At 37.7% G+C, this 10247-nt stretch overlaps 1 protein-coding gene across 4 annotated transcripts in view; it reads left to right on the top strand.

Annotated features, from left to right (window-relative positions):
- Window positions 1-9736, top strand: part of CACNA2D1 (calcium voltage-gated channel auxiliary subunit alpha2delta 1) — a 408632-nt gene extending 398896 nt beyond the window's left edge. For 3 of the 4 annotated variants that reach the window (XM_088134901.1, XM_088134900.1, XM_088134902.1), the window contains one exon: window positions 2005-9736. In XM_088134901.1, coding sequence (XP_087991027.1) covers window positions 2005-2121 — 117 coding nt within the window. In that variant the 3' untranslated portion in view covers window positions 2122-9736. The remainder of the gene's footprint in view (window positions 1-2004) is intronic. The other variant, XR_015795109.1, reaches the window with a different exon arrangement.
- Window positions 9737-10247: the final 511 nt, after the last annotated feature.

The raw sequence follows: 10247 nt of genomic DNA on the forward strand, positions 1-10247 counted from the left end.
GTGGCCTTGAAATTGGATGAACAAACAAACAAATGATCCATTTTAACTGAGCATTGGTAGAAACTTCTGGAAGGTAAGAGAAATTTGGCAGAGGAACTAATTACTTGCCTCACTGCCATCTGTTGGATAAGTTTTAACAAGGGTTGGATTAGTGATTTACAAAGCTCCCTTCGAGTTTTGTGATTTCAGGAATCTTCAAATTCATTTCTGTAGTTTATTGTCCGGGATATGTGTTCTTTGAGAAAACGATGAAAGCAGTGCAGGTTTGTGTCGATTGAAAAACATGCTTTATCTAAAAATATGCAGTGTGGTTATGTTTTTTGTACCTGAGAAATGCAGAGCAAATATGGAGAAGTGCAAAACCCAAAGGATGGCAATTGTATTCCAGTCTGTGTATCCGTTCTTGGAGGTGCAGTTTAGTTCATTCACCTTTGAATTCCACATATTTAATTAACTTTTTTTTCTTGAAACATTGTGTTCAAAGATGGTTATTTCAACAAATTTGTGAGATGTCACAGAATTTTCTTTTAAAAAATTGAAATAAAAAAATCCACAAAATTGTTGCTTCATTAAAAGACATGCAGCACAGAATTAATTTACTTCATAAGCTTTACATTATAGTGCCACCCAGATCCAAATCCTTTGGCGTTTGTGTAGGCTGTCAATTAAATGCAATACGATAAAAGTACGCCGTGCGATAACATGACTTCACTTTCTGACAAAGTTTCTCATTATTTTAGACCAGGGTTTTTCAAGCTTGACAGCTTCCAAATGGGTGGACTTCAACTTACAGAATTCCTCAGCCAGTTATGACCATTGCTGAGAATGTTTACAAATCACTGAATTAGATAGATTGTCTATTGAAAGATTGAACACTCTCAAGAATAGGTCTTAATGTATGTATCCATATTTTAAAATGGAGAGACAATGTTCTAATTGTCTAAGCTAGTGTTGTATGATGATATGGCTTCCAAATATGACTTCTTGCAATTTTTTTCCACTGGGACTAGAAAGACAATGATCAGAACATGAAGTATACCTATAGAATATATAGCTTATTTATACATATTATTTATACATATTAAACAAATTCACAATAACCTATTTGTGGTCTTTGGAAAGAGATCTAATTATTTTACAGTCGTTTATCCAACAAAAGCAAAGAGTGAGAATTAAATTGAGGTGATTTTTGACTGAAACCATAAGTTATTATAAAAAGTCTCTGTTCTTTGAGAATGCATATAGAATTGATGATAGCTTATGACAGCCAGGCAGTGGAGGAGACCTGTCTTGCAACTGGTACATGTGAAAAAGATCTAGATGTCCTAGTCGACCACAAGTTAAACATGATCCAGCAGTGTGATATATCTCTTAAAATGTCAGATGCCATCTTGAGGTGCATTAACAGGAGCAAGAGTCAGGGTCATCAGAAGTTGATGTTCCATTCAACTCTCCCCTGGTCATGACACCACCTGGAATATTGTTCCAAAATGTCCTTTGCTGGAGGCCTTCAAAGAGAGACTGGATGTTCTCTTAGAAATGCCTTAGTGGCTCCTACAGTGAGGACTAGACCTCTAAGAAATCTTCTAGCTCTATTATTCTATGCATCATGTTCAGTTAGTAATATGGCTCTGTGGCAAAGTTTTATATCAGTGTGTTTAGTTATAATGTGGATGAGTTAACCTCTATAGATTACAAATCAGACAAATGAGATTATAGAAATATAACTGGAAGGCAGGTGGTGACTACTGAGTTGAATTTGGGGAATCATCACTAATTTGAGATGCCTGGGGTATGTAGGGTAAGAAGATTCTAGACTGGGTAACTAACCTCTCTAGTACTTTAAGGACTATTCAGAAGCCTGATGCCCACATGGGTCAGCACTGTGAGAATAAATTGCACAAGATAATTCTCAGTGAGAAGGCTATTGCTTAAGTAATCAGCATCTCCCTATTCATGTTTCAGCTAATCCTAATAATACATCTCTCTCTTTTTTACCTACAGGATGATTCAGCTGACTGTGGTGGGGTCTCTGGCTTGAGTCCACCACTCTGGTCTATGATAGGAATCCAATTTATCCTGCTCTGGATGTTATCTGGCAGCAGACACTGCCAGTTATGACCCTGTTAAATCCAAACCTATGTAACAAATCAAGATCCTGCCAAAATGTTAGCCCGCCGTTTCATTCAGAAAAAGGGGGCCCAGTCTGCTCAGGCTGCAGATAAATGGCAGTGCCAGTGACTTGGTATCTTCTTTGGGAAAGACGCTGAAGGCACCCACCGTGGCTGCATGTTGGTGTGTCAGATCCGTACCCGTGTGTGAATGCTTCATCATCTAGGCCATCAGAACCGAATTCTGTATGTGCTTTACTGTGGAATTGCAGGGTTGGGTTTGGTCTTCTTTTGTGTGTGTGCTTTTGAAGACTTTATGTAAAAAGGGCTCCCCTTGAAAAAAATTACCTGATTTCTGTTTATTTGAACTTAGTTTTGAATGGGTTGCACTTCTTATACATTGGAACAAATGATTTGTAAAGGAAAGGGAAAACCCTGCTATTTCCTTCGCCTTCTTATTTAGAATACTGATATTTATATGCCTGCTTTCAACATTGTTTGTGTCCAGAATACAAACTCAACTTCAGTTTCATCCCATACCATTTCATCCTGGCTAGCCTGTGTAAAATTAACTATAAATCAATGCTGTAATTTAAAAAAACAAAAAAACACAGAGACTTCTTCACTACTTTCCTCATCACTTCCTTCCAGCACCTCCGTAACCATTGCTCCCACTACCGACTTCAAGCTCATCAATGCGACATCATTAATACACCTGAAAATGTTTCTAAACCCAGGGTCTGAAATACTCTGGGGGAAATGAAAATGGTGGTTGGAAAATGGCAATTGATTTTAAAATAAAAAAGACTTAGGAAAAAAAAGCTAAGTTTTAGGAAGCAGTGATAGGCTAGGTGTCAAAGATCTCCTGGATAGCTGCAAGCATTGAATTGGACACTTGCAGGCTACCCATCGACAGACTTTTCATCATAATGTAAAATGCCTTATAATGGATCATCTTTGTTTTCTAAAAATTAGTCAGCTTCCATAACTTCATGAACTGAATGCAAAATTCTGAAAAGGCAAGCTTGAAGCAACAAATATCAAGACGGAACAGTTCTTCAGAAGTTCTTTCTTCATCCAGGACCTGTCCTCTGTTGCCCAGCTGTTGATGTCCATGTGGATCCCTGTTCTCAGAGCACTGTCTTATTGCTCGCTAAGTCCTCCAAAGTCTTCAGACACAAAGTTTGTGAATACAAATGTCTTTGTGAATATTGAACGTTAGTTTCCAAGGGTATTTTGCATGATGATGAAGCTGCTACTTTGTTCTGGTATTTTTTTTAGATTTTTTTTTTCTTTTTCATAGTAGAGTATAGTTTATTGAAGAGGTATTTGAGTGATTCTTCTGCTGTGTGAGAAACCAAATATTGCAGTGTGATGCAATTTAATCTTAAGTTATATATTGTTAAACAGATATCTGAATAGACTGTGCAATGTAAAAGCTGAGAAAGGGGATGGTACATTTGATTGTCTGCTCGAATAGGAAGAAATGGATGAATAGCGTTATAGATGAAAACGCTCACCTGAATTGCTGTTTACAGGTCCAGTCAGTAACTGAAATCAAATTTACGGGATTTTATTTCAGGGTAAACATTTGCTTGTTTCCACTAAAATTATCCCCAACTTACTATGCAGTGTCTTACCTTCTGCTTTATATCACAAACAGCAAAGTGAAAAAGTGACTGCAACAATAGGAGAGGCTGACCAAGTAGGGAGCTTTGAATCCCTATAGTAGAGGGTTCCTCAACCTTGGCAACTTTAAGATGGATGGACTTCAACTTCCAGAATTCCCCAACCAGCAAGGCTGACTGGGGAATTCTGGGAGTTGAAGTCCACCCGTCTTAAAGTTGCCAAGGTTGAGGAACCCTGCTTTAGTACATAGAGTGGCACTTGAGTTTGAAATAAAAATTACTGGTTTAATGTGAACTCGAACATCAGTCCAATCAGTAAATAAATTAATTTGGAGTGCAGAATGCTGTAGACAGAGGAGAGAATATTTTGGTCATGGACCTTCACTTTTTAAAACTAACCAACGCATGTGTGGTTTTATTGTCATAGAATTCTGCTAAAAACTGCAAAATGCAATTCTTTGTACAAGAACCCCCATAAATATCATTGCACTGGCAAGTGACTTTCATCTAATGTTGAGTCCAAATTTTTCGAGGAGTTTCTGAGAATGCATTCGTCATATATAAATAAAAGAGTTTTTTTTCCTTTGTCCACTTAAATGTATTCAATTTAAAATTGGCTTTTCTGATTTTAGCTGAGCCCCACACTGATTTATTTTCTTCACTTCTTCATTTGTACTCTTGCTTCTCTTCACTTTGTTATTAAATTCAGAGACAAAGAAGGAATAATTGAGTGAGATCTCTTAACTTTCTATTTTTAAAAAAGGCTAGGGGAACTTTTGCAGGTGTTCCAATCCCCCCAAAATAATCTAATATAATGGAAAGACTATAATTAGCATTGAAACTTGGTTCTTTTGGTAGGGCTGGCAAGAATCTGAATGACCACTAGTGGCAACAAAGTGATACAGAAAACCCTAAATCTTTGTGCTGTCTAGTGGTTATATTGATATTTGCAGTCCAGGTGTGGTAGCCCTACAGTTCTCAGCAGACAACCAGGTATTTCTATCTTAAGTATCTGCATGCTTACCAAAATTAGTAGGAGATGTGCTACATTGCATTATTTCTGTTCCCATAGAAGAGAGTTCAGCCTTGTTTAGTATTCGGAGTAAACTGCAGCTTATTTCTGTTAAAACACAGATTGGTGATTGATTGATTGATTGATTTTCTTTATTTATTGAATTTAAATAGCCACCCATCTCACAAATGTGACTCTGGGTGGCACACACAATTAAAAATAATTCTTTATTGGGAATGGGAGGGCAATTCCTTAAAACTTGGCATTACAGATTAAGTCACTTGTCTATGAACATTTTGCTTATCAATAGAGTTTGCCTTAATCAAAATATTGGTCCTCATTTGTAATTTCCAGTAATTTTTTTTTAACTATCTCTTTCTCTGAGTAGCATCACAAATGAAACTTTCCACTAATTCATCTGTATTCAGGTAGCTTGTAGCCTCTTCAGATGATTATCTTTTTGTCAAAACTTCTTTTCAGGTACTGCTACTAACTACTTCCTGTACATAATGCTTACAGTAACAATATCTACATATATCTTTTTTTTAAAAAAAATGCCTTAATTAATTCTTAGTCAGTCTTTGCAAAGGATAATTTAATGGCTGGTTTCCTCTCTTTCTCCCATAATACAGAAAGAACAAAACTTAATTCTCCTTGTGGGAACTGGAACTGACTGTTTAAAGGTCAGTTCATCAGTAAAGGTGTAGTGTGCATTAAGCAGGAAACAACTGCAGCAGAAGCTTTTACTTAAAGTAGTAGGAACCTATGTACCTATGCTGAAGGAAACTTTAGCCACAGATATAGGCATTGCTGGAAGATGCAGTGTGGGATATTATGGAGCTTCATGTACTATAGCTGTGGTGGAGTTAGAGTTTTTTTGTCCCCTTTGCTGTCATCTAGTGGTCAGCTGGAGTTTTGCAGCCCAGATCTGGTGGCCCTGCATATTGAGCTCTGTTCAGGTGTTAGAAAAACATCAGGATCACTCATCACGTGAGCATTCCTGATAAGCATGTTCTAGGTGACATCATTCAGATCATATCAGTTGAATGCATGGATTTCCACAGGATACAATCGTGTAGGAGAGCTGCAGAAAATCCCTGCATGTGTAGCTCTTATGCACAGTGTCATACATGTGCTCGTGCATTCTGGTTCATGTTGAAACCAACGCTCTTAGAGAACTACACTTGAAGCTTTTCTCCTGCAGACATCCATGTGGAACATGTCATGCTTGTCTGGAAGCAGAAATAATTTGAACAATGTTGGCAGAAGGGAAGCTCCAGGATAACGCCTGAATAAAGTTTAAGTGTTATACACATTCCCTTTCTACTGCTCTAAAAGCATCCCAATTTTTTTGTGTTACCAGAAATCTGGTGGGAATTTTCCTTACAACTTGGTGTATGATCTGCTACCTCATTCATTAGGGATTTCCAATCTTGGAAGTCCCCAAACTACTCAGACCCCACCACTTTATTTCTAGATGGGCAAAAGGAAGAGAACAGAATTTTCACTTGAAGAAATGTTGAGTTTCCTCCTGTGGAAATCAGTGGGAGGGAATTAACCTCTGCAGAATCCAGGTTTGACTGAAATTAGAAGCTAATTTAGAGAAATGTCTGTGGGCCTGGGAAATTCAGTTTCCCATGGATTCAAAACTTTTCATGGCATACTTAGAAATCATCTATTTTCCCCCATTTATGATATCAGAGCTCTAATGTAAGAGAGAGAAGGGCCACAAGTCAGAGGAATTATCTGAGGTGGGATCTTCCCTTGCAAGGTTGGATCCCTCTATCCTCCTCTGAAAAACAGTTCTGATCCTCCCTATGACCTCCGAAATTCTCTCCCAAAGATGATAGGATTGCAGCAAAAAGGGATAATGGCACCCAACCTTAAAATTCTCCCTGTGCTTGGGTCTCACTCTTCCAGACTTTAGGAAAAAGGCAAAACGATCCCTTTCACCAAGCATTGAACAGTTAATTGATTGTAACTGTCTTCAAAATATTGATCATCATTTAAATTGCATTGGTTTTAATGCTAGGTTTTATGCTTTGTATTTTTGGCAACAACTGTAAGTCGCTTGAGTGTTTAGACAAGCAGAAAGCAGGAGGTCAGGGAGTACGTTTAGAGGTGAATTAACTAAAATGATGAGAAATTCCAGAAGCACCTGAGAAATTAGAGTGCCCACTGGATACATAAACAGCTCCATGTTGCCATCAAAGAGATTCAGATGTGTACGTAGTGGAGGGAAGATGTAAGTCTTAATTTATTTCAATTCTGCATTTGTTCTGAGTGAAGATGATGTTTTAGAAATATCTGATATGTATTAGACGCACATTAGTGACCTCCTAGTAATTAAGCCAGAGATTTGGAGAAAACCCTTAGGGCGTGTTTTAGCTATGTAGTCTGTCATATTTGTCATCTGATGAACATTCAGAAACCAGGCATTTTTTTTTTCCAGGAAAGGGAACACCATATTTTGCAAATAAATGTCTGATTTGTCTGAGTTAGACCTACATCCTTGGCATATGTTCATCGTTGTAATCCTAATTCAAACTTGACACAAGGAAACATCAGTGAAAAGAGGTAGTTGAAATATTGAAATTTGGCCCTACATATCTTTGGGGGGGGGGCTGACTGTATGTGAGTCTTAGAAATGTGCAAGGCATTTTGAATGCAAAGCAATTTGAATTCCAAACACCCCATTTTGAATCCCAAATGCCCCCTTTTGTGTTCTGAGGTGAAACACACCATCTCACTCATTCTGGAAGCGTTTACAATCCAAGACAGTTCCAAAAGGATTGAAAAGTCCCATTTTGCTCTCAAAACAGCTGCCACAACCTGGAGATTGGGCATTTCAAAGCCGGGGTATACCCAATTTAAAATAGTATCCAGTTTAACATTGGAACAATATACTTAATAGTTTTGTTGTGGGGAGGGTACCATACCATCAGTCCCTTTAGTGAAAAGATAGGGGTACAGGTTATAGAAATAGTTGGTGAGATGAAATGAATTACTGTATCTTGCAAATTGGACATTGCCTCTCTTCCTTTCTCTTCTGAGTTTTACTAGACTCGGATTTAACCATTCTTTCTCATAGTAATTGGATTTACTGTTAAAAAGAGGTGTGTTGTAAAAAAGAATTAACATATGGAACAAACAACTTCTGGCTATTTCAAGGGATATAGAGAAGCTAATCAAGCTGTTTCCATTTTTATAATAACCCTGGAATGCTTCTTATCTGACAACTCGTCATTCTTGGTTTGGGTGTGTGGGTTTTTTTTTTTTTTTAAGAAAAAGAAAAACAGCTGGCAGATTGAATGGTTTAGTTCTCCCCATCCCCTTCTCACACTGCAACAGCCAGCATTACTGCCAAAACGTAAAGTGTGGTCCATATTTGTATCAGGTTTTTAACATGACATATATTCCCTGAGTCTGACTGAGGAGGTTTTTAGGTATTGTACCTTTAAAGATTTTAGTATGATCTCTTTAAATGTTTCTAATGCTTGAGGCTTTATCGCTGAAACTTGACAAGAGAATCAGTATTGCTGTCATTTGTAAGTTTTCGTAGATGCTTCCTTTTACTGACTTTAAGCACTGGCCTTACTGCACTCAAATACGCAGTATCCCATTTTAAGTGACCTTTGCGACCTAAGTGTTACTTGCTCTTTTGAACTCTTCAGTATTGATTAAAGGACACGAAGAGGGTTCGTTTTCTTCTACATGGGATCTTAGGCGTTGTTGGAACAAAGTTCCCCTCACATCCTACTTTGTAAAGGTGGCCTCCCCAAGATGAAAGGATTTGGGTCCTGTCCAGACTTTTTGGCACGCTAACTGGCCGCCATGATGTCTTTCACTGAAAGACTCTATGGATCAGACATATGCCACCTTTTTAGAACGATAGCTGCGTAATGGGTTTGAGCACTCTATGTGTGAGGCTTTCCAAGCTACAAATTCAATGAATGGACATTGGAGGTTACTGTTGAACATACTGACATAATCTAAGCAATGCATTTGATTTAAAACTCCAGGTGTCCTTTCTGATACCCAATGAAAGCTAATAAAGAGGGCACCGTGATATTGTACATGCCGTGATGTCATAGCGCAAATGCTGCAGATTTCATTACTGGTGTTGTTTGCATCATGACATTGTGACACACGTAATGCCACTCGCCCCTCCTGTGGACACCCATGAGCAAAAATAACATTGGAACTGAATTTACATCATTTGCATAACTATTTCTTGGATACAATGAATCAGTTCTCTGTGTTTTGCAAAACTGAATGAGAAAATCCAAATTCTGATAAAACCATTATCCAGAGTCCTCTTGGTCTGTATTTGGGATAATTGTTCTCCAGAAAAGAGAGGCCACTTAATTCCATTCCTAAAAGAGGTCATATCTGTGGGTTGCTAATCCCCACCCCACCCTTTTTCATATTGCATTGTTAATATTGTTAATATCAGCTGTAGACTATTGTAAAAAAAAGGGGGGGTGAGCAGATGTCCAGAGTTTCAGAAGTTCACCGTAACCTATTAACAAGTGCTTTGTTCACCTATCACTGGACCTGTTCTAGAAAACTGGAGTTCACATCATAGAGAAATATTTTGGGCTGAGAACAAGCGATGCCCTTTTTGTTCAAATCCTATCTGGACTTGCAGTTGAGATCTGACAAATCTAATTGACCTTCCTAACATCTGGGTGGATGTTTCAATCATGATTTGGAATGGTTTGTACTGGGGGGAGTTAACCTGTGTCCCAGCCCTCCCCTTGTCTTCAGTGCTGCTGAATGGGCAGATGAATCTTTCTTCCCTTTCAATGAGTGCTCTTGACACTTTTGTGAATTTAAAAGGCTGAAATGAGGCATAAAGCAAATTGTTTTGTAAAAATTTGTACAATACTGTTATAAAAAAATTTATAATCCTAAAAATTGTTGTGTTGGATTATTGTGGAATAAACAGTATATTCAGAATAAAAGTTTATCATTTGAATCAATTACTAGTCTGTGGATGGTGATCTCACTTCGTCTTTTAAAATAGGCATGATGATGAATGCCTATTTCTTTGAGAGCTACCTAATTTATAATACCAAATGCCTTTATGTTCAAACAGAATGCCAACAGGACGGTTGGATTCACATAGTACAGCAAACCAGAAGGTGACTTGCTTGTTTATGACTTAGTGTGAAAAGAAAACTTGATCAAGGCGGTTATAAATTATAATTCATGTTTTACTGTGTTGGGCTAACCCAATTTATTCAATAAATCAAATTATCTCCTTCTTTAGCAACGCGCATCATATGAACATAGCCAGCTTTCAATGCATTCATCCAAAGTTTGCATATTTGATAGTAATATTTTGTAATTTGCAATGGGTTGATTGTGATTAACATACTGTAAATGAGATTCAGTCAACTGAAAGCTGGCTGATTATAGAAGGATATTTCTTTTTATTACCCCAACATGAAATACCTCCCAATCAAAGATGCCAGAAAAGAACAACACCTG

The sequence above is a fragment of the Python bivittatus genome, unplaced genomic scaffold (genome assembly GCF_059951505.1).
Source record: "Python bivittatus isolate LINGU-HERP-01145 unplaced genomic scaffold, Pbiv_v1 ctg000120_np1212, whole genome shotgun sequence".
In the NCBI taxonomy this organism is placed as follows: Eukaryota; Metazoa; Chordata; class Lepidosauria; order Squamata; family Pythonidae; genus Python; species Python bivittatus.